Source organism: Solenopsis invicta, chromosome 16, assembly GCF_016802725.1.
Source record: "Solenopsis invicta isolate M01_SB chromosome 16, UNIL_Sinv_3.0, whole genome shotgun sequence".
Taxonomy (NCBI): Eukaryota; Metazoa; Arthropoda; class Insecta; order Hymenoptera; family Formicidae; genus Solenopsis; species Solenopsis invicta.
The window spans coordinates 23,816,757-23,842,954 of NC_052679.1; the positions used below are offsets into that span (position 1 = coordinate 23,816,757).

The 26,198-nt window shown below is 32.3% G+C and overlaps 1 protein-coding gene across 1 annotated transcript in view; it reads left to right on the plus strand.

Moving 5' to 3' along the window:
• The first annotated feature begins 12,711 nt into the window (after positions 1–12,711).
• LOC105199816 (dynein heavy chain 2, axonemal) overlaps positions 12,712–26,198 on the plus strand; it is a 66,676-nt gene continuing 53,189 nt past the window's right edge. Inside the window, exons 1-5 of the mRNA XM_039458787.1 lie at positions 12,712–13,045; positions 16,814–17,158; positions 18,574–19,064; positions 24,718–24,854; positions 25,224–25,581. Coding sequence (XP_039314721.1) covers positions 12,721–13,045; positions 16,814–17,158; positions 18,574–19,064; positions 24,718–24,854; positions 25,224–25,581 — 1,656 coding nt within the window. The 5' untranslated portion in view covers positions 12,712–12,720. The remainder of the gene's footprint in view (positions 13,046–16,813; positions 17,159–18,573; positions 19,065–24,717; positions 24,855–25,223; positions 25,582–26,198) is intronic.

Consider the following 26,198-nt stretch of genomic DNA (forward strand, 5'->3'; position numbering starts at 1 on the left):
TAATGGCGAATTTACGCGTGACGCCGACGTGGCAGCGCGCGCAAACTTTTCTACACAGGCACAATTTCCTACGATCGTAAAGTTCTTTCGGTCTTTCCACCTTCGTTACTGTATCAGCCCCGCGGCGCGCAAGTACTTTCAGCGTGCCGCCGCCGCGGCATAAAACGATGTGCTTTATGCACCGTCCGGCACATTACCGGCTTAACATCCCCCGGAAAAATCTTTCCGCGGTCATGAAGGAAATTTTGACACGCGTCAGGAGGGGAAAAAAAAAACGGCGCGTCACGTTCGTAACGTAACGGAAAACATTTTTTCGACGTTCTACGAAATTCTCTCTATCGAATATCGCGAGAGAAAAATATCGGCGCGAGAAATAATGCGAAATATTCATCAAATCGTACAAACATTTACGGAAGTAGAATGTCATATGTTAACAAAAATCTCTGTTCTCTTTACGAAATAACAAATATTTGCAGTTTTGTATTATCTGCATTTGTGTGTTAAAATTATAGAAACTATATATAAGTTTTATCCTAAATTTTGGACTCTGATTAATTCTATCGTGCATTTCTAGCGCGCGCAATCCTGTTTCCAATAACATTCTATGGAATTAGGTAGTTAAACGAAATATCCATTCGGATTTTACTATCTAGGTACTACGCAGTAACATTCGCATACGTCGGTGGACGAATTCACCGAAGCTAACAATGAGTCAAACCTTCTTCGCATTTAAGGAATATTATCACTGACAGATATTCAGCAAACGATCTATCAAATGATACGCGACAGTCTGTATGATGGATCGCTATGTTGTATACATGGTACATTCTACCTTACTTCAACTTACAGTATTAAATATATGAAATAAAGCGCGTGACAGATCGTCTAACAGTTTTTTTTTTAAGCGTGCAATAGTGTTAGCTTCATCGACTATGCATATGGAATATCAAGCAATGCTACTCAACAGGATGCTGCAAACAATAGTGTAATGTTATTTGTAATGTTATTTAATTGAACTTTATATTTCACACGTTATTAACCATAATACACATATTTTTCTGACGTTAATACTATTCTGACTAAAAATGCACGTAATTAAGACAAAATTTACTTCTTTAAACTTAAAAAATAATTTTTTTACAGGTTCCAATTATATTAAAATAATTGAATTTACGCTAATTTTAAATTAAATACGCTATTTAAAAAATCTTACTAAATATTATTTTAAATTATCAAAATTTTGAACAAATCTATTAAACTTGAATCAGTGTCTGAGCGAAATTTTATTCATAGTAGTACTCTGGAATCTTAATAAAAAATACAATTTATTTATTTATTAAAATCAATCGTAAATTGTTTCCAGCATTATTTTATTTATTTGATGATTAGTGTAGAAACACAGAAATTGGATATTTTAAATATTAATTTTGACAATAATACCGATATAAAAATCAGCGACCTTTCTCAATCAATTATCAATTTCACTAGTCTTTTTTAACGTTATTCGTTATTTGAGTGATTTTTCGGAAAGCAAGGTCGCGGCGGGATGCGAACGATTAAATCGGCTTTTCATCAGGATACGAACGCGCGCGTACGAGCGAGAAAAAGCAGTTAGTTCCCCTTTCGTGTCTGATCGAACCGACGCCAGAGTCCAAACGTGCACGAGACAGCGAAAGCACTCGAGAAAATCTCTCGCTCGTCCGGCGAGCAATCGATTGGCGAAGAAAAGCGTTCGCGGGAAAACGCCACCGTTCGTCGACAAACAACCGTGGACCTGCTAGGTTTGCCACGGTACGTAGGCACACCTATTACCCGCTCTTTCACGGAAGCACGCTAAATCGAAATTCGAAATCCTGTGCGCGGTGGCGGTGCCGTAAGTGCAGCCTGAGAATGTACGCGATATAAAACCGCGGCCCGATAACACAAAATGTATCGACAAGAGCGATCGCACGCTTTTTCGCACTTCAATAAATTTCTCATTATCGGCATTGCGTGCAGATACTTGTCTCTCGATGGGAAGCTTACACATGCGCGCGCACACACACACACACACACACACATACACACACACACGCGCGCGCGCGCGCGTGCATCTTCTTCTCTATTGATGCTTATATGATTTTATAATTTTTCATTTTGTATGTAAATAAGTTAAGTTTAATAATTGTAAAGAAACTTGACATTAAACGATAAAATAAAACCCGATGAGAACAGGTATGTGGATTCTACGTTCTATCTATACGTAGAATACGTGAATAGAACTTTATCGATTTGATATTCACATGAATTCTACGTGACCAATTCCACGATGTAGATTTTAAGATGTTACATCTGCCTAGAGGCACCACAAATAGCCCTATATTCATGAATTTTTTTCTCCGTACGTATTAGAGGTAGCAACTCGGAGTTCGTACTAATGTTTTACATATAGTTTTGTTAATAAAATGTAATTTTGTTATTAAAAATATTAAAAAATTAAAGAGATATCGCCTTTGGCATTAGGCATGTTAGCTGTTTTAATGCCTAAAATTAATCGGTTTTTTGGCTGTTAAAAAAAACTAAGATTAAAAAAAAATCCTATGACAAAGACTACATATTTTCTTGCTGAATAAATAAAAAAAAATCTGAATTCGATATATTAATTTGTTTTTGAAATATTTTTTGTACCGATTTGAAAAACACGGTTTCGGGAAAAACGCATTTAAAGTTTTCAGTTTACGTTTAACCTGGCATACGCCCATCTTTTTAAAACGCTATAACATTTTTATTTTTGCACATTTCGAGTTTAAACTTTAGAAAAATATTTTTAAGATGTTATACTATAAAAAAAATACAAAAATTGAAAAATTGACTTTTTTATCATTCCACCTAGACATATGTAACCCTTTAATACATTTCATCTATGTAGAATTACTGATGATGTTTGACAGAGATTAAGATAAAAGACAACAATATGGATTTCATGGAAATAAATTTGCATTGACTTATTTTGTGCTTTTTTGTTTTTGAAGTTCAAGATTTCTTTCTTGAACACTGTACTATTGAGAAACATAAATATTATCGTTAGACGAAATAGGTCCGTAAATAAAGAAACCTCAATCTACATCCTAATGAGCAGACAATATTTTTAAAATATTTTTTAAATAAAAATTTTTTTATATTTAATCTAATTATTGTATTATATTGACATATATTTTTTAGTTGCATCCTTATTTAAACAAATAACAAAAACAATATTCCAGATGCTATTCAGCATTTGTAAAAATCGTAACAAACTATAATTTTATATATGTGTATATAAATAATATGCTTTGATTATATATGTTTTATCTTTTTGATAACATAATTGACTGGTTCTATGAATTACATACATGTATAAGCACAAAGTATTCACAGGTCATCATGAGGGATCAATTTGCAGCCGTCGTAAAGCATCGTTCACCGGAGTCACGACTTGGATAGCTGGCCGCTTGAGAATTTAAAAAAAAAAATCATTCCTGAAAATAGAATTTTTTGATTGCGAAAAATGTTTTTTAAAATATTACGAAAATATTGTATTGCTCATTGGGATTATGTAGTGTAATAATATAATATTTAAGCAGATATTTTGAAGAAATTTATAGAAGAATTCAAAGCATTGATTAAATTTCAATGGATTGATTAAATTTCATTGGATTCTTACCGTTTTTGAGTGGTTCATTACTCGATTGGTTACGTACATTGTTAAAAATGTCATGAAATTTTATGTACTTTTAATATACAATGGTAAATAATATTTAAATCAGTCGTATAATATTGTATTACAACATACTAGGAAATGTTAATAGGAAGTATACATTTCTATACAAAAATAAACTTGACATCTAAAATTATAAAAATATATTTTATAACATATAAATTTAATTATTTTATAATAAAGAAAAATTTTGTTCTTTAGTTGATCCTTAAAATTTTGTAAGAATTAACTGTTTTATAGTTAAATTAAACTAATAAAATTAGAATAAAACTTTATTATTGTTTGAGTACACAAGAATCGAACTTTTTGTAAAAAGTGTCCGAAAGGTATATTAAAGATTATCCGCTTATAATGAAACTTGATAAAGGGTATTTGCGATGACAATTAACTAGAAGCATTCTGCCAGGCTCCATTCGAGATTGTTCCTCGTTCAATTAGCATGCATATATACGATAACTATGGCTGCTTTTACTTCGTCAGTCGACCCAGTTTCGTTTTGAAGTAGAAATATCGGGATGTTAATTAATTCGACGAACAATAACGGGGATACACTTTGCTCGGAACGTTTTTTAATTATTTTTCGTGTGCGCGCCGCAGGCCGAGTTAATGGGAAGAACGCAATTTATCTGTATGTATCAGGTACTCAACCCGCGACTTTATCTTCTATAATTTAAACAGACAAACCTATTACATTGGCCCAATTGCATCCACGCCTAACTTTCACGTTATGTAACTGCCCAGAAATCGATATCCTCTTGTTACTACGTCGCAAATACTACAACCTGTAAAGTAATTGTGATAAATCTCAAACTGAATTCCATATTACTCTATTATTTGCTGCAAATGAAGACACACACATTCACTGAATCCATGAATGCTTTTATAAATTAGTAATTTATTTCAGGTGTTAATTACGAATTTGTTCTAAGTACAGTAAAAGAAATATACATAAATGTCATTTAGCGGATAAAAATGAATATAAAGAAAATGAGTTAATGTTAAATTAATTTTAAAAAAGTTGTCATTCTGTTAAAAATTTTGAAACACAATTGTTATCTTTGTTGCAGTTTTGTTGCAATATTATTAAATCAATGATGATAAAGGACAAATCTTTAAAAAAAATTATTGATAAAATACAAAACTAGAAAAATATTTGAACAGAGGATTCTTGCGACTATAATTTCTAATATTTTAATACTTGATTTTTTAAATATAGAAATTTAACGTAGCGTTAAAATATAGGAATTGCAGCAACAACCCCGTTCGAAAACGTTTCTATTTTACCAGCCATTGCAAACGCGCTTAAATATGTATGTATCTGTTTTACTCGATTAAGTTTTACGTAAGTCCTCGATTCGCGCCAGTTCCGATGCACCGTATTTCATAACTAGTTCTTCCTGGCAAAACTCGTCTCAAAACTGTTCTACCTCAATTTCCGTTTTCTGGTCTACATGGTCTGTAGGTATGTTTTGGCGTTTTGGCCCATATTTCTGAGAGAAGTTCGGACAGCTATTACTACCGCTGAGCTATCGGCGAGGAAAATTGTGACGAAGAGCCCGGAACGTTTCCTATTGTGAATCTCTCGTCTAATTTTGAAAACATTGAACCGTACTTTCATTTTTAGTTACAGCTGCATTTAGCTAAACTTGACTAAATTCAATCTCTCTAATATAAAAGAATTGAAATATTTATTCTCGATCGTTTACATAATTAATCAAATTCTGTCTTTGCTTTTCTACGTGTTGCGCATTAAAAAAGGTTACATGGAAAAACTGCGGAATATCACTGATCTGCTCCGCGAAATATTTGCGCTTGAATGACGGTTACGCTTCCTGATTGCGATTCGCAGCGAGTGTGCGCGAGGATATTGCGACGAAACCCTTGGCAGGACAGATGTCGATGTTCACGCGCTGTCTCATTCCTCTCCAGAGGAAGGGTGCACGAAATAAAGAAAGGGAGAAACGGCGCGACAAAGCCATTCGGATTCTCTGATCGGTCAATAACGATTTCCCGGGAATATAAATGTCTCCGCGAGCAGCCAACCGATGCCGTTCTATTCGGAGTAGGTCCCGCTTTGCCTTTTAATCTTGTAGCTTCGCCTCTTTTAATCTCGTTCCATCGACCTGCCCTCTCCATAACCAACCTGTGCAATTTCTCCTTTCGTTCCGTGTCCGTCGATCTAACCGGATATCCGCGGATGGACGCTCTATGCGCTACGCAGGATCACGTACCAGTGAACACGATGTACAGCCAAGTCAGGATATTTCGCCGATACACGCGACATTTGAATCAATTCTTTATGATTATTTTCATGTACACGATAACTTATGTCGTTATTCTTAAAGAATTATCAGTGCAATATTACTTTTTCAAAAAAAAGGTAAAAATAGACACTAAGTGTGCGCGCGCGCGCGCGCGTGTGTATGTGTGTGTGTGTGTGTGTGTGCACCTAATCATTTTTTTGTAAAATTAAGTGGTAGTTTTATTTTTTTACAAAACTCACCTGGTATTATATTTGTATTCCCATTGACAAGTCTTTTTATTTTAATGTGGTATATATTATTTTTTTACAAAATTTAGGTGATATTATCTTTGTATAATATGCTCATTTAAAAATCTCTACTTCAAAACTCAAGTAGTACGTATAAATTATTTAAAAAAATAAATAAAGAAATAATTATATCACAAAATTTTGTACTTTGATTCACTTTTATGCGATGTGTATTTTTTAAAACATAAACAACATATTTTAATTGCGTTAATTACAAAGCGAATATATTATTCTTTGAAATATAAAACCGTTTTATTACTTTTACAAATAAAATCCAAACATATTAGTATCTTTGTTTCCATTTGCAGGTCTTGCTATTCAAACCCACATGGTGATATCTTGAATTTTTTTTAAAAAAAGTTTAAGTCGTATTGTCTTTGTATTATAATTCTATTAAAAAATTTTTTTTCTAATTTAAGTGAATGTATTTAATTTAAAAAAGTTTTAACGGAATATAACGTTTAATCTCAAAGAATTAAATAGGAAACAGTAAAAAATGAGAAAATTTTATTAATATAAAAAATTTTTAGTGTACAAAATCTTGGCGCTGTTAGATCTCGAATACAAAAAACAATAAAAAAGTTAAATTTTAAAATTTTTATTTAAGTAATACATTTCTTAGAGACATCCCATAGGGATATCTCCGAGGACATCCCTTGGGAACATCTTCTGCAGCGGTATCCCCGGGGACATTCTCGCGGACATCCTTGAGAACATCACACTACACATACACACATATACATCCTATCAGGATCCTAATCTAAAAGCCATACTGTAATATACAATACTAGAAATAAAAACAATCATGATTTAGATATTGTAATGCATAAATAAACAAGCATACATGGTAAGTAAATTATTATAGAAAATTGTTAGAGACAATTATTTTCTTTGCATTCTTACGTAACGAAAAACAATTTTACGATTGATGCGTCAACTTTTTCATTAACCTACAATTTACTAATTCCTATGTACTAATTATTTATTACTTTAGTTTGTGAGTTTTTCTTATATTAATATATCAATTAATTTTATATCTTACATAATAATTTCACGCAATAGTTACAATTATAATAGAATTACTGCGTGCATATACGTATTACAATTACAACATATACATGCGGACATTATCGATATTATGTTATTAAATAATGTTCATTATATTCAAAATAATTATTATTCACTTAATCAACTTCAAACATACAATTATTTCTGATTATCAAATATTAATGTTAGTGTTGAAATCCGTATTATAATTCTAGTTTGCATATAGCATTTATTTTAGATAAAATAATTTACACAAAATCTTTGGAAATAATCTTGGATTATACTAAAATTAATTATAATGTTGTTATTTAGAATTACAATTGAAACGTGTTTTAAATATTGTGTTTATATTTGTTGAAAAATTGACATATGCATATGGATTATAATATAGATAATATATAAGTGTAAAGTTGACACATTTTAATGAATAAAATATAATTTATCAAGTAAGAATAATCGTATATTTATTTGATTTTTATCAATTTACGAAGTTTAACAATTTATTATAATATACGTATATTTATTTTGCATCTTAATTATTACTTTCATTATATGCATTAAAGGCCGATTAAATTAATTGTTCTTAATCAAGTGATATTTTCAATTATTAAACAGTCTATTGTATGTACACGAATTTTTTTTCGTGTTTGCAACTTTTTTATTTTCATGATTTTGTATTTTATAATTTCAAAAAATTTGTGTATTAAACTTTAGTATGAATAAAATTTTATAAGAGGACGTTAGCTGAAAATCGGTCGAAATATGCATTTCTTGCCTTACTCTAACGTAAATGAAGTAGTAGCTTTGAAATGAGGTAATGTACATAATTTTAACGAATAAGCAGCCATACTGAACCTGATAAATTGAAGTTCCGCGATTTGCTCACCGAAACGTATAATGTGTGGTAACGAAGTGAAAAGATTTCATTAGTTCTCTAAACTCTCTTTCAATTTATTTGGGAAAATAACTTAATAATAATAGAGAAATATTTACATAAATATATTTAACATTTAAATAAAACGCGTCTCAAATTAAAGAAATATGTGAAATAAATTATTTTTTAAAATATCTATTGACGAACCAGTTATTATATCATTAATATATTGTGTTAAATAACAGAAATAATTAAACTGATGAAAATATTTTACAACTCTTTCGTCTATCTTACAATTTAAACAGCGAAGAGGCCGCGAAGACGACATTTTTTTGAGATATTGAGAGCCCCTTCGACAACGAACGATCGGTCTCCAAAAGCCGATCTACTGCCAGAGACCACTCCTCTTGCTCTCGGGCAACTTCGCGACGGTGCTTCAGGATATCTACGGCGAAAACGCTGAAAGATTCGCTGCCGTAACAGTCGGACCGGGCGCATAAATCAGCTGCACAGACTCGCGTGAGAGAGGTGACGACGCCGGCAGGCCACCCCGTCAATAAAATGCAAAGACGGAGAAATAAAGTTAAAGATAAGCCGCCCCCGGACCCACGCCGAGAGTACTTGGACGCCGAGTTCAGCGATGAAGCGGAAAGGCGCAGTAAGATTTACGAGAAAAATATTAAACGCACCTACTTCTCCGTTTCAACTTTCCCGATTTTCCGCTCCTTTCCCGACACTACCGCTTCTTAGCCCCGCCTGTCCTATTTTCGACACTTTCGGACCCGTCCGTCGTTTTCAACCTCTGTTTCGTACGACCTCGTCGCGCGCAGCGCCTCCTCCAATTCCGTCGTTAAATCCGAAGATACCGCAAAATCGATCACGCGACGAGCGGCGCATCCGTGAAAGGAATATTAAATACTTTCGCTTTCCATTCTCGACCGGATCCGTCGTTCGCTTTATTTCGACCTTTGTCTTTTCCAAATACCGCAACTTCCAATTTCCACCAAATCGCGACACGCATACTCCATTACCGATCTGTGCTCGATATCCTACGATCGATACGTGCGACCGATAAACTTCTGAATACTTCATTGCAGCCGCGTGACGCTGATTAATTAAGCAGCACGGAGATTTATTTAATTCAGTTTCTAGTTTGCACCAGAGTCGTTACGGGGCCCATAATTTTCCCCGATACTTCTGCAAATATTAATAAGTCAGCAATAATAACGACCACGTTACCCGTAATGCGGCTAATTTGAAGCAAGTCCGCCCGACTGCAGGGGACGCGCCCGAATTTGGACGCGGATTCGACGATGGCCGCGTCCAATTTGCAATTACAATGGCTGCTTTGGTATGCTCCCGGTATGCGAGTGCATTCGCTAACCATAAATTTCGCGACAACTTTAAAGGCGAAATAGATGTGACGGATGTATGACAGCGCGTCGAAAGTGCTTGGGCGTTAACGAGCCCAATTCCAATTTCGATTTCAACAATTTCAATAATTATGGCGTACATACGCGCATAAGCCGGCCACTTCCGACGATTAATCGGTCATTCGCAGGTTCTGCCGCTATTGCCCGGTTCCTAATTTGTCCCTGGGATTATGGTAATTTGCCCTTCGACCTCGATCGTACTCGCCGCTCGCCGGAAGATGAATCTAATTCGTTCTCTCGTGATACTTCCACCATCCGAAAGTAGGTGAACTAGATAAACCGATAATATATATATGCAAGCTACCTGCGTCAATCCGTTCCAACGCAAACTAGCGTTATAATTCAAAGCTTATACTCTTTCTATTCGGCCCCGAGATCTACAAATCCTTAATCCGCAAACAATTTACGTCACGTTACGTGCGGATGATTGAGGACGGCAATTTTGTCTCATTGGTCGGCTGCAGTAAAATGCTCCGTGTGTCTGATCTCGCATTAATTCACAGAATCGGGTAGTTTCAATTATTCGTACGATAAAAACGATCGTATACCTTGACAGTGAATTAAGAAGACAAGAAATTTGTTATCCAGCGCTTTGTTATCTTGCAATCGTATCTTAAGCACATTCGTCTTGAAAATATCTGATAAATTCGTAACTTTTCATATAAATCGGACATGTGTTTTTCTTGCTCTCAGTGATTCAAAGTAAACAAATATTTCAATATAAAACAAAGATGATAATAGGATATGATTGATAGGATAAGGTTGCCGATATTGCACCGGCTCCTAAATCGCACCATCTCGCGTATAAATTCAACCACAGTACACTCTTTGTGAGATTATTTGGGAACAACATAACAATATCATCATTCTTCATTGAACTCAACGTGTTAAGAACAATGAAATTTTGTTATTAATATTAGAAAAATGATAACTTTGCTACTATTTTTTAACACATTTTGTAGCTTGGTTGCAAAAAAAGTAAAATAAATAATTTAAATTTTGTTAAATTGTAATGATTACAATATTATTAAAATTAGATTAACAAAGTTCAAATAACTTTGTGTTCTTATTTATAAATTAAGTAAATAAAGTTTTACAAAATGCTTTAGTGTCCAAAATTGCACTATTGCTTTGATCGTGGTTATATATATATATATATATATATATATATATATATATATATATATATAATCAAATATAATAATTATACAGAGCATACATTGTAACAATACTACCGTAATGTAGCAATGTTATTACAATATTATTAAAAAGTTATCGAAATAATGACAATGACGGAAATTATATTTAGTTTACGGTATTTATCTCCAAAATTAATAATATTATTGTTATCTAACGCATTTTTGCTCGAGAAGAAAGAAACTAGCAGAAAAAGTGTCGCTCAAGAAGAATAATATTAACCTATGATTTAGGAGACCGGTTGGGCAAATCGTACTATTTGAAGGCTTCTTAAAAATCGTTATTTAAAAATTTATGACAATACATAAAATTCAGAAAAAAATAAATTTGAAAGGAGAAATGTTGTACTTTATTATGACGTAAGAAAACTAAAAATATTCCTCATAATTTCTTAGTTATAAACCTCTATGTCAAAAATGGTGCAATTTCGGCAACCTTACCCTATATTATTCTCAAGTTGATCATTAACTCGAATCGTAGAATTCCTATCGACAACTTCTTTCCACGCTATGGCAAGTAATGCTTAATAGTATTCTTAATAACAAGGCGATCTTTGAGGAAAGTATATACGTGAGACTGATAAGTCGTTGCATGTCGCCAAAGAAGACATTGTCGTATCTGCATAATGCACGCCATCATAGCGGGATAAATTGCCCCAACGTGGCCTACGGTAGCGTCTCGATCGCGACGCGACGTGTTTCCTCTTCCGTCGATTTACTAGCTACTCGCGATTTATAGTTCCTATTAGATTGCCAAGAGCAAAGGCATGGGCGGCGGAATGGGCGGCGGCGATGGCCCAGACCGATGGGACCGAGATGCGGAGAAGGCCTGAGGAATGATATCGAGACGAACGGGAGACCCTCTTGGAACGAATGTCTTCTATTTAACCCGGCTGGCGGATTTAGGAGTGCCTCCCCATCGCGCCGTTCCAATTGACGACTAACGAACGACCGGCGCATCCCGTGGAATTTGTTTCCTCTTTCCAATGCTCTTTATATTAGTTACGAGGTCGCCTTTTCGACGGGATAAATGCCGTCGCGCGACACACGAGGAGATCGGATCGCGTTTTCCGAATCCATTTGCCGCGGTATAATCGCGGCATCGCTTGCGACAGAGATTATCGATGAATGTTGTTGCAGGTGAAGAAGAAGAGGATGTGGCCGAGCTACGTTACGTATACAAGAAGTATGAATTAGATGAATTGGTAAGTCGCCCGTTTTTCCAAGATAACGACTCTAAAATTATTTCAATTCAGCTAAACCGTTTTGTGATTAAATTACAGTTTGGTACATCTGAAAATTGTTAATAGATTTTCGCGATAGTATTAATTTTAATATTTAATATTCCATCAAGACATTTAATTTTAATTATTGAATTCTTCAATTATATAAGTATATAAATATAATATATAAATAATATAATATATAAATTATAATCAAATAATTAGATTGGTATTATTTAATAAAATAACAATAGTTATTTAATAATTTGCATTAAAATTAATAAAATTGACAATGACCCAATAATGAGCATTCATAAGATAGGTGGAAAAAATTATTTCACATATTTATCCGTTGAAAGCTAACAAATTATTTATTCAGGTAAATGTTTTGGAGTCTTACTGGTTCTTTTTTAGTATCACATATCTTAAAACAAAAAAAACTTAAATAAGACCTACGGTCAAAATAAAAAAAAAAAATAAGATTATAAAATTAATTTGTATTAAAAGTTTCAATTGCGTTCGACGGGGAATCGTTTGGGGAATATTTTCAGAAACGGTATACGATTTCGTTGAAAAATAAAAATCGATTTATGCATTCGGACTAGAAGCAAGTATTGAGAAAAATTCGATGCCTTTTCTCAGATTCAGTGTGTTAAGGATATGACGACTCTGAGCGATCTGACGGACGACGATTGGACGTGGAAATGTGACATGGACATCCGCGAGTTCTTCCACGAACCGAGCATTCCGGTCCTCTGCATTTATCACGTGAACGGCAGTCTGACCACAGAATTTTCATTTCCTACGGTGCCCGTGCACGAACTAACCTACTTCGTGAGACAGCCCAACGAGATTCTCCACCCGGAGAACTTTCGCGAGCGCATTCTCTTCGGGTCGATGAACGACAAGGTGGAGAGCCATATACTGCGCCTCATCCAGAACGTGTTCGCGCCGATCTTCTTCGCAATCGAAGCTTGGCCCGACAGTATCCTTCATTACTGCCTCCTCGTCTCTATTATCACATTCCCAAGAGTACCTAATTAATTCGCGTAACTAACGCGAAAAGTTTCGCGAGGCACGGAGCCAAACGGCACGAATGTTGCGGGACGGGCGAGATTGACTGTATAACGATAGGCCAATAAGGAAGAGTTTAGGGAAGTTTCTTCATTTTTTTGCTCCTCCTTCCTTTCTTTTTTTTTTGTTTCGCCTCAGTAAATAATGTACGTGTACAGATCGCGAGTTACGGAACTTTAATTGGGTTCAGACACGACATCCCGTCGGTCTTCCCGGTGGCTCCCCGAGTGACCCACTTGAGGTTGGGCTTCGCCGCCGTGCAATGTAAATTCTGTTTAACTTTCAAATCCCGCACCGCGCGCGCGCCCGCGACTGGTTGATTTTGTAGTGGGTGGTGATTTAAAGTTTTTCGCGGATTTAAATGTACGTTTAAAAAGCTTCACCGGACGAAAGGCGCCCAGGGGAGACATCGAGCGTTTTATCTTTCGCTCGAATCTATGATTCAATCCGATATATCTGTTCTGATATATCATCGATTTTTGCGATGCAATTTCAATCCAATCGAACCAATTGGATTTTCGCACATTCTGCCATCATTCTGCAGTCAATTTTTTTTGCGCAAATCCTAGCCTTCTTGTTTCTCGCTGGATAACATGTGCAATCAGCACATTTCTATTTTCTAAATTTTAATCTTGTTCACATTTTTATCTGTTTCAATAGCTCTTTAATTACTGTAACATTTTGAACTGTTTAACACTAGAAGTATTGGAAGATCCTTGTGGATTGTTTCTTATTTTTTTACATTAATTCAGGCACAGCCGCATGAATTTGATTAACGTTAAGGTTTATCTTATTGTTAGCGATTTTGAAATATATTTTTATATGTACTATGACAAAGTAATAATTAATAAGAAAATTTGTTAATAATTTAATAAAACGTAATAATTAATAAAAATAATAACTTTATTAAGTTGTTTTTTTTCTTCCTGCCTTTTTTCTTCTTTACTTTCATATTTCTTTTTTTTAAATTTATTATTTAAACGTATTGTTACACATTTGTATTTATATGTGTACTTGTGTGTTTTAAGTAAATGTGTTCATATTTCTATTTTATTTTATTTGTTAAAATTACTATACGAAACAAACTTTGCCCTGAAGTTTAACAAGTCATTTTTATACATTTTTGTCTGCAAAATACGAATCTGAACATAAAATGTCTCTATCATGTCGTCAAGATTTTGGAAAACTGGAAGTTGTTAAAAATGGCAATTTTGGTATTTAATAACTCTAGAATGTGCTATAAATTTTTGTAAGGTTTGAAATAAAAAATTAAATGCTAAAAAAAATAGATTAAACATTTACAGTTTTAAGATTTTACCTAATTTCATTTAAGTCGACTTTACTTATGAATTTGTTCAGGAACACATTTAATTTTAAAAGACAAATTTTTACAACACATTATCCCTTTTATACTTTTTGGGTTTGCTGAATACGAATCCAAATCTCGAATTATAAAAATTCAAAATAACGAATTTAAATATACGCAGATAGGATTCCCAATAAGGAACAAAAAATATTTGAAAAACCAATTTGTTTATATTAGAAGAAATGTGTCATATTTAAAAAATTTTTTAAATTTGAGTTTGAATTCGTGTTCTGCGATCCCAAAAATAATTGAATCATATTTTATGAAGATTTATCATTTAGGACCAAATGTGTTCCTGAACAGCTATATAAATTAGTTAGGTAAGATCAGTTTAAGTGAGATTAGGTACGGCCTTTATTATAAACTTTGTTTGATCTGTTTTTAATCCTATAAAAGTAGTTTAGTTCTTATAGTTTAGATCTTTTGTTGTATAAAATAACACGTCCGAGGTCAGAGTATTCTGTACACGCTTTTTGTTCTTAACGATAGTTGTAAGTATCATTGCGCAGCTTCTTTGCCGTGTAAAATATCTGCGCAACGATACCGACAACTATCGTTAAGAAAAAGAGTATACAAAATACATACCCAGAGTTATTATGTTATTAATTATCAAAAAATATCAAAATTGCGATTTCATAGCAGGTTTCTCAAAATTTTGACGCGATTGAAACACTTAATGTCTAGATTTGTTTAACTGAAAATTTACAGTACTGAAATCTTCTACTAAAATATTTTTTAAAATTTTAGGACAAAAAAAATCGATTTTTTGTTGTTGTTCAGGGTTATTAATTTATTAAGTAACAAGGCAGTAGTAAGAAAATTGTATTTTTAAAATTATATATGTGTTATTTATATATGTTTCTAAGTTATTAAAACATTTTCTTATTAAAATTGTTACCTAGTTATAATGTATCCACATATAAATAGAGTAAAATCAAAATTTCATTTTTTTTTTGTTTTTTTTTGGATTTGATAAACTTGAAATCTTTTCAAAATTTCCTAAAAAAATATGCTTATTCACAATTGAAAAAAACAGTCAATAATTGATTTGTTTTATCGGTTTAGTGAATGTTGGTACTTCTGATGTAAATTTAGGTCTCCAGTATCTGTTTTATTTTTCTGACAATGCTTAACGTCCATTATTTTTTTTTATCAGTCGATATAACGAATAATGAAAGCTCTGTAATCAAGCCGCAATTTAGGTGTCAATCGCGTCGGCTATCGCCGAATAATCCTGCATGCACTAGAGACGATCGATGAATGGCTGTAGCTTCAATCGACAAGCGTTGACAAAGGAGCCACGGCGGGCCAGTCTCACAATGCCAAGGGCGATCATCGCGATCGCCCATAGTTGCTCCGGCTTAAGGTCATAACAATCTAACGTGATGACATTACCAAGTGAATTTCCAACTTTAGCGCTGCAATCCCGTTACCGCAACGCACGACACAAAGTTCCGGCCCGTCCGCGGGGAAACGGGGACGGGGAAGTGGGGACGCCTGGGAATTGCACGAAAGTTATTATTACCATAATTTTCGGCTAAATGCACTGCACAACTCACCGCCGCTGGTAAATCCAGCGTCGATGTTTGCCCACGTATGCGAACGCGGGATTACTCCGCCGTCGAGTTAGAAACGATTGCATTGCATTCGTACGGGAGCCACTTCATTATTTCTAATGGATCCTGAGCGGATTTTAACCAGATCGAAGCGTCGCTTTGCTAATTGTGTCAGGACGCCCAACAACTTCGCCCGTGTCGCGCTTTTTATCTTTCCGGACGTGTACTCGTTATATACGCAGCGGTTCGTGAATTCACTCTCGATTGAATCACAATCATTTGTTCCCATCACCACATGTGATTAACGCGATGTAAATAACACGCAAAGCTTGTAAAACACTTATGAAATTAGCGATAGCTTTAATGAAGTTTACAAAACAACACGCTGTCTTCGATAACGATAAAAAAGTACGATATGATATTCCTTGTATCGATCGTTAAGTTTTACGTACGTTATTTTACTCCAAATGCAGGACAGTCAGTCATGTTTCCGTTTTTTTTCGTCTAGGTGTAAGATTTACAATTGCACGCTTCAGTTGTAAATTGATGTGACAATGACAATGTAGTCGATCACTTTCGATATACAGCGTGCAATTCAACTCAATAAATCTCCATCAGGGGACGTATCGCGAGGATACATGGTACAATTCTATGTGATAGACGCCGAGACAGCTTGAGCGGTATAAAAAATGGCGGTATTGGGAACAGCGATAACGAGGTTCGGTGTCGTATCACGTTCCTGGATTTTCTTTTCCTTAATCGCACCGAAACACATGTGTGAAAGCGGACTTCTGCACCCAACTGGACACCTTCCTGTGCAATTTAACAAACCTCACGTACAAAATGCTGGGCTTAACCGTGATATATGTACCTCTGGAGAGTAGGGAGTTCACCACGGAGGAGGGTAGCGCCGATAAGGAGTTGGTGAAGAGGCTGGAGGGTGTGGTGGCCCACTGGACCCCCCAAATCAAAATAGCCCTCTCTGACCAGGAGCAAGCAAGTCCGCATGAGTTACTGTGCCTCAACGACGAATATGACTTTTGGACTTATCGATGTAAGTGCTTACTCCTAAGGAAAGGCGTAGTGGCTGCAGAGAGAGAGAGAGAGAGAGAGAGAGAGAGAGAGAGAGACAGAATTGTTTTTCAATAATATATGTTCGGAAATTTCTTAAAGAAAAATCAAAAGTTTTCTTCAACTCAACGTTTCAACGGAATCCCTCTTTGTACCTTATAGAATTAGAAAGAAATTTAACGTCATCTGAAGCTTTTGATCGCACAATATTCGTAGCATACATAAATATAAGATTTTCACGCGTTTATGTTTTATTCGTTTTACTTATTCAAACATTTCAGCGTTGTGAAAGACTGCTCAATTGTAATCATCATCTATTATTTTGATAGGACAAAATTTATCAAATTATGGCGAAATCATAAAAATTATAATTTGTAATTATATTTACAAGAATATTTGTAAAAGTGTTGATTTTTTATAAAACATTGCTAACTGTTTGCGCATATAATTTTGAAATAGTATTTCGGCAAAATTATGACGATACCTTGCCTATATTTAGATGTTTCCACTCATCTCTACTATCCTCCCTAATCTTGAAAAAAAAGAAAAACTGTAAAGAAATTATTGCTTTAATTTGTTAAAATACTTTTTTTTTAATTATTACACAATTTCTTTCTAAACTTTATTTTGGAAATATGCCATTAAGATAAATCAACATATCGTCTTAGTTTTGCCGAAATATTATTTTAAAATTATATGCGCAAATAATTATATAAAACATTTTATATTACTGTTATTTTATAAAAGATATTTTATATAAAAGTTTAATACTTCTACAAATATTCTTACTAAATAAATATACCTAAATGATTACAAATTATAATTTTTATGAATTTGTCATAATTTGATAAATATTATCCAATCGGGGTAATAGAAGAAAATTACAGAAAAAATTCTTTTACAATTTTTTTTACTTTTACAAAGAGTATTTTCTTGATATTAGCAATCTTCAAATACTTCTTATACTTACTTAAAACAAGTAATTTTTATTTAAAATTTTTCTATAAATTCAGAAAGTATTACTTGATTTAAGTAAATATTACTTATTTCGTAAATATTTTATACGTTTATATATCGGCAGATCTAAATTTATTGTAAGCACAAAATTTGTTCAAAACATATTTAAAATTTTTCTAATTTAGATACTTCAATTAAGAATATTAAAATCAAAATTTGCCTTGTTTATTATTCTGACTTTTCCTGAATAAAATTTATAATATTTTTCGGAAGAGTATAAATTCTTTTTTTGATAAGATATTTACATGATAAGACTTTTTCTAAAATTCATGATGAGTATATTCCAAAACTATTATTAAAAAATAAGTGCTGTTTATTAAAAAAAGTTTAGATTAAACAATTGTTTTTCTTATATCTAAAATTGATAGTTTTCTGTGCATGGACACATAAATTGTATAATCAAATTGTAAAATTAAAAAATTTTTGCAGAGCAAAATGTGAGCCTCTTTTTTCTTACATCAGATGACAATCTCTGCAGTTTGAATTACCAGCTGAATCAAAGTACGGTGGAGTTTATTATCAACATATTATTGGCTGCGCAGTCCACTTACATACGTCAGTTTGTGATGTTGAAAGACGAGATCGAGATCGGTACAATCGAAGCGAAATCAAATATCGAGTACCTGAGCATCCTGAAGGACACTTGCGACGAGTTGAAATCTTGTACAACTCCCGCGTGTGTGGCTCAATATCTGCCAAAAATGATGCATCTCTTCAGAACGATTTGGTTGAATTCCCCTTACTACAATACCCGCGAGAGGTTAAGCAATCTCTTTAGTGCGCTCAGCAACCAGATCGTCGTCATATGCAAAGGTTTTATCAATCTGTCAGATGTATTTGCGGGGAAGATCAGGAAGAATATGAAGATCTTTGAAGAGTGTATCAAACTGTGCGAGAATTACCAGGATCTCTATCACAAGGTGAGTCTTCCTGTTGAAAACTTCTTGTAATAATAAATTTTATTGTACATATAAAAATATAATACGTTTACGTATCAAAATATCAGAAAAGCATAACATAAGCTTTGAAAAACGTTTTCGCAAAATCATAAAGCATTCTGTGAGGTATTCTGCAAACGGCTCACCGTAATATAAAATTGTAATATGTTCTTAATTATTTACATATAAAGTTACCTTTTTAACATTTAATTATTACATACTGTGTCAAAGTTTAATTTAAATTAAATTTATTTTTAATTTCCAAAAGAAAATCTTTTAAACAGCATCGTTTTGCTACAACTTTTATGAATTTAATAAATCAATTCTGTGGGTCTATATATAATAATGACGAGAAAATGTTTTCGTAGGCTCTGCACATATATTTATTTTAGTAATTAATAAGTTCATCTCTGTGAAGTGCTTGTAAGCTCAAAAGCCAGTTTATGACCGTGCGTATAAAACATGGCACTTCATGCTGTCTGCAAATTCACCTTCCAGCCGCTGAGTTAAACTCCCATTAAATTATGTGTGCACAGCTACTTTAGCTACTTAGACTCCTTGTTGAACAACACGAGGATGAATTTCTCCGTTAATTCAGAAGTTACAAAGTGATTTCGGTTTTCAGTGGTAATTATGATTAGGCATGATAATTCAAAGTGAAGCAAGGCAGCCGGCCATTTTCCGTGAATTTGAAATCGGGCAAATAATCGCTCGCGGTAGCGCAGCTTGATGGATTTAGCTTGGCGAGAGAGACACGGGATATCTATGCATGACGTCTCTGCCACGAAGGACGCTCCTTACAAGTACAAAGCGGCAGGGCGAAAAAGAGCTTTCGCTTTAAGTGGAGATCGCAATATAACACCGACTTACGCTTTTCCCATGGGCAGATAAGCCAGAATAGAGGTGGGAATTGGGAAACGATGTGACGCGACGGCTCTCTCTCTCCCTTTCGACTACTTGTTCTCGAGTTGCGCTAGGGGTTAACACGCCATGTGCCCGAAGGGATAGGTGACACGACTTCTTAGACTTTTGTGAAGAAATCCGTACAATCGCGTTACACAGCGGATTTTACGGCTCGCTAACGCGCGTCTTCAGTCCTTCGCATTTTTACTCTTCCTGCCGTACCTCGTGTAAAAACGAATGGAAATAATAAAATGTTTTTGCAAACGTTCTTCCGACTTTCGCCGAAATTCGTACAAAAGAATCTTTGTTTCTACTTCGTTTTTATTACAGGAAAATCTGAAAATTAGAAAAAAAATAAGTATCAGAAGAAATATCATTTTTGGAACATGGTGCTTAATAATATTTCTATATCAAATTTATAAATATATTTTTCAATTGTATACATTGCGGGTTAATATAGATTATCAGACTTGAAAAGAAAACCCAGAAAAAAAATTTTTTAATATAATTATGTATGTAATTATATATAAAGGAAAGTGGGGTAAACCGGATCGTGTTCTAAATAAAATCTTTTTAATTTAAATGAATATGGAATAAGCAGAATTGCGTGCCATTTATAGTGTAAAGTTTTTATAAGACATCGAATATGTGACAGCAATTTGGCAATTAATTATCTGTTGTTCATAGAACATTCATAAAATAGAGACAAATGTGTATTTTCAGCCATCGTGCAAAAATTTTTTAAAAATAGAAAATTCTTGTAAATTATTATTTATATGGTGTTAAAAATTTTAAATGTAATTGATTTAAAATAATTAAAAAATGTAAAAATTAAAAATATTAAATTTGTTTTTACTCAATATTAAAAAAAATACATTAAAATCTCTTAAAGTTCTATCTAAAAATTTACAAAAATAGCGGTATCCGATTTGCAACAGAGGGTGGTTTGATTTGGAACGAGTGTTTCCAAACCAGAACGGAGAAAACGTTTTTACATTTTTTTATTATAAGTCAACACAGGCGAGAAATATGTCAAAATAATCTGAAGCAAAAATGAAAAAAATTAAATTATCTTTCCAACGACACTTTCAGTTTTATAATCAAACTTTATTTGCACTTTATAAAAAACACTGCAAACAGATCCAATTTACCTCACCGTCCCTTATATAATCTTTGTATTCATCAATGTTAAATATTCAATTTTTTAACATAACAAAATATGTTAATAACTCCAGAAGAAATAAAACATTAATATTTGTAACATTAACCTTTATTGATCTTCCTTGTTTTCTGGAGCTTGACAGTTTGTACTATCAAGAGAAGAACTTGTACCCTCAGAAGATTCATCTATGACTTTCAGTACATAATTCTGTTCCTCAACAGTAAAAGATTGAGATATTATATGTTCCATTATATTTTGATGTTCATTTGAATGAGATTTTAAACCATCATTTCTACGTAAAAGAAAAAACTAATAAATTAAAAAAAATAAAACGTTAATATTTTGTCATTAGTTTATAATACCCTGGTAGATATTCTTTAATTGCTGAAGCTTGCGAATTTGTGTTTTCTTGATAAAAACTTGCACCCTCATTTTCTACATTTTGTTGCTTCATTCCATCCATGTAACTATCAGTCCTTTGTTTAAATCTGAAATATCCATTTATGTTATGAGAGATTTTCATCCAAGTGAGATCTTAGGCCATTAATTGTACGAAACAGAAAATATTAATGACTTAGGAAAAGTAAAGAATTAATGTTATGACATTTACACATATTAACCCTGTTGATTGTTTTCATTTTTAAAAGCTTACCGATTTGTGTTATAATGAGAACTTGAGTCTTCTTCAGCTACGGATTGTGTTATTGTATCTAGATTATTATACATACTTTCTACTTGAGATCTTGATACATGGATATTATGTTGTAGAGTCAAATGAGATGTAAAACTCTCTATTCCGTTATATATTTTATTAGTATACTGGCAATAGCTGCATTCGATATTATTATTTTCCTTGTTAATTCTGACATGTTTTGATATCGGAGATGTAGCAATTTTTTTCACTATCACATCAGTTACTTGTGAAATGTTATGGCGCGTCAAATGTTCCCATACATTATTAAGATTATATGCACTTTTCAAGACAGCGCCGCAATTGTTAATTTTGCATTTTGCAGCAAATAACTCTTCTTTCGAAAAAAATATCCATAGAAAGTTGGCGTCGTTCTTCCATTTTTTGCGATCTTTCTCATGAAATATGCTATGTTTACGGTATAAATGTAGTTTTTGTAAAATTACCGAGTCTGTAGTGTAATCACAATATTTGCACTTTGGCATATGACAAATTTTTGTTATAAAATGATACTGCAGCCAACTACACTCGTCTCTTCGCGTTGACATTATATCTACACAGTATAATGGAGAATGTGTTACTAAATACATATCGACTATGCTAGAAACGAAGTTCAGAGAAATTCCTTGGGGAAGGTCAAACAAAATATGTGGCAGTTTATCTAAATGTAAATATTATGTATTGTTCAAGACTTACTAATAATTAAGTCGTAGAATTTTGTTCTACCTCAATTTCAGAAGTTAATCGTTTAAATTATAGTACATGCCCACCTTAATAAGTTAAAATATGATGCTTTGCAATAAATATAATTATAAGTTTGTATAAGTTGATATCTTTTATTTTTTGTTTATAGATGAATTATATTATAACATAAATTATTAAATTATTGTAATAAAAGTCGTCATTGAAAATTTAAATTTGTATTAAAGATATAGAATTGATAACACAAACAATTTATGTTAATGTACGTATGCAAGAGAGAGGCCGTAAATTCCCAATTATTTAATATCTCTTGCCTATTTGAACGAATATTTCACAAAAGAAAGACGAAAGAGCAACGGAAAAATCTAAATTGCTTCATCAAAATGACAAAATTTCGTTATCATAAATCCTTTTCTTTGAGTTCACGGAATGTAAAATTCGTGAATATTAACCGACCGCCGATTTACTGACAATAAATAACAATTCGAATTGAATCAGTATCGACAAAAGGCGAGAGATAGGCGAAATATACGTTAGTGTAAATCAAAATAAAATAAAACAAAAGTGTAAAATATTGTCTTTTGAAAAAGTAGCTTTTTCTGAGTAAAGAGTAACTTCTTTTAAAATCTATGAATCTATATTGCAGAATATATATTCAAAGAATGTATAGTTCAGTAGACAACAAGTTTTATAATTTATTTATCAGTAATAACTTTTGTCGCGTAGAAATGATCACCTGTCATGGCTTTTATTATATCAACAATGAGAAAATGGAGCTCAGTCACAATATTTTTGTTTAATGATTTACAAGTTTATTTTTTAATTTTTTTTTAAAATACTGATAATGAATAAACGTATATTAATAAGAGAAAACTATAAATTTATGTGTAATTAAGTTTAATTAATTTTTAGATTACGTATAAAAAAGAATTTTTTATTAATATTTGTAATATTTGAATTTAAATTGATCAAAATTATATAATGCAAATAAAAGTACAGGTGTAAATGTAACAAGAGATAAATATACACAAATGTTTACAAATATTATTTGATTAAAAACAACTAATTTTTTGACATTTAATATAAATAATCAAGATAATATGTGATGTGCTGAATAAAACAGATCGTAAATAATTATTTTTAAACATCTATTTACATATAAACATAGTTATGCATCCAACCCACAAAATTATAATTTTTGAATTATTGTATCAGTGGGTAGTACATTTTTCTATAATAAATAAAAAAGATTTACGCCTAATAGTATATGCCTAAAATAAAAAAAAACAGTTTTTACGTACATTTTTAAATTACATTAAATATCATTTGCATTTTTCTCGGAATAGATTTCATATTGATTGGACGTTTTCTGCATGGCCATATATTTGAAACAATAAAAATAAAAATTATTAATTATGAATTTTATTGTATTATAATTTTACGTTGCAATATGTAATAATATTCAAGAATTTATAATTTCTTTTTATATCATATTTCAGTGATTATGTGTAAATGGAATTATAACTACAACACTTTTTTATACGCACTATGAAATAAATTGCCATATAAAAAATAAAAATGTATATCTGTATAGAATTACAGCTATTGAGTAAGATGGTATTGCTTTGCCATTTTATACGGTCTTTTTTAAATGAAATACTTTTTGTTTGCTTTTTGTTATGAATATACAACACTTTTATTAATTGAAATTGAATTTCTAGATGAATAAGTATCTTTCCAAAAATTGCACTTTAAATTGGAATTATTTATGTAGCGAAATATTCTCAAACCAATTTATTATTACTTTTCTACAGTGCCATTGTGTCTTACTAAATATGTAGTACAACTATGGTAAAGAAATGTTTAGAAAAACTCTTTGTAGAAGGTTTCGACAATTTGTATCGGTGGGCAGTTTATAGAACTAAAAAGATGTACTTAAAAAGGAATTAATAAAGGAATATTATTGAGCATCAAGGTCCTCTTAAACTGATAATGTCATTTCTTTTCTTACTTATATTATTCGCATATCTATTTAATTTTACTTAATAAAGAAATATCTCTCGTTTCAGTACTGACGCGTAAAAATAAAATTTTCATTTAAATTACTTGACAGAGATTTAGCATACTCATTAATATTTAACAAAATAAATTGTTTTTTTTTCGATATTCTGTTCTAGATCGCGAACGCTCACATCAATCTCACGTATAACCCTTGGGACTTAGACACGAAGAGCATATTTCGTTACATCAACGTTTTCATCGGCAGGTGTCAGGATATGATCGAGATTTGTCAAGCAATGATTGATTTTGCAAGGTTCAAATACTGTACACGGCGTATAAGCATCGATGAAAATGCATACACTATCTCAATATTTTACTTTTATTTTTATTTCCTATTTATAAACAACATTTTTTAATTTTGGCTGCTGCGCATATAAAATAGTTCATTTTATCCTTTTTTTTCAAGGTTGAGTAAACATGAAGTAATAATCTCACTTTTTTTTTACAGATCTGCCATTCTATAAAATACCGCCGTTAAATAAATATTATGTTATTACATAGTTATAATTGGTTATAAATCTTTCTATACAAAACTTTGTAACTGGATTATCCCAGAATTGAAATTTGTTCACACAAATATTTCTGTAATAATAGTTGAGTGATCCAATATGATTTATTGCAGATTGGATGAAACCACTGAGATTTTAAGTCCCAAATTCAGTGGTACAAATGGCGAAGAGCATGAAAGAGTATGTCAAAAGATCGAGAGACTCTTTTATGACTCTTTGGATAAAATCGAAGCGAATTCGCACAAGATTTTAGCCGTTCACGACTCCACCTGGCACGATGATATGATCGTATTTCGTACCGAAATAAGGGACCTAGAGATAATGATCGAAAATTTGATAGCCATCGTCTTCATGAACGTTAATAATATTCAAGAAGGGATTGAAAATTTACGGAGCTTCTACAATTACCTAAATCGCAAGAACTTGAAGTTTCTATTTGACATAAAAAATAGCAGCGTAAGCAGAAATCGATAATTAATTAATAGAAAATTCTTCTAATAAATAATTAAATGTGCGTTTATGATTTTGATCCCACTTCTTAAGTAAATTAATTAAAAGATATTAAGGAGATATTTCAGCCTAACCTTTTGAAAGAAACAGTGATAAAGTAAATTATCTTGTTTTATTAATTTATGTATAATATTAATTTATGTATAATTATGTTAATCATTACGTATACATATGAGTAATTTTGTTAATCATAAAAAAAACATGAAGAAGAATTACAAAAGCTTTTATGTCGCATCTACTATCTTGTAATCAGCGTTAGGAAGAAACGTTATTTGTAATGTCGTTACCTTTAACGTCACTTTAATTTGGTAATTATCGTTATTTTTTTCTGTTTACAACGATAACGTCATTATATTTTTACGATAACAATAACAAATTTTACGGTTACTCGTTATTTTAGTTTTCTATTGTTTTTATACATATTCAATAAATTCGCGCAATTTTTTATTGTGCAAAATAATCGGCGTGCTAGATCAAAAGTTACGTTACATTAAATGTAATTATAGGTACACATTTTTTTTATTTTTTAAATATATTTTAAAAAATATTGAAAAATATTTTATAATTTATATTCCAAG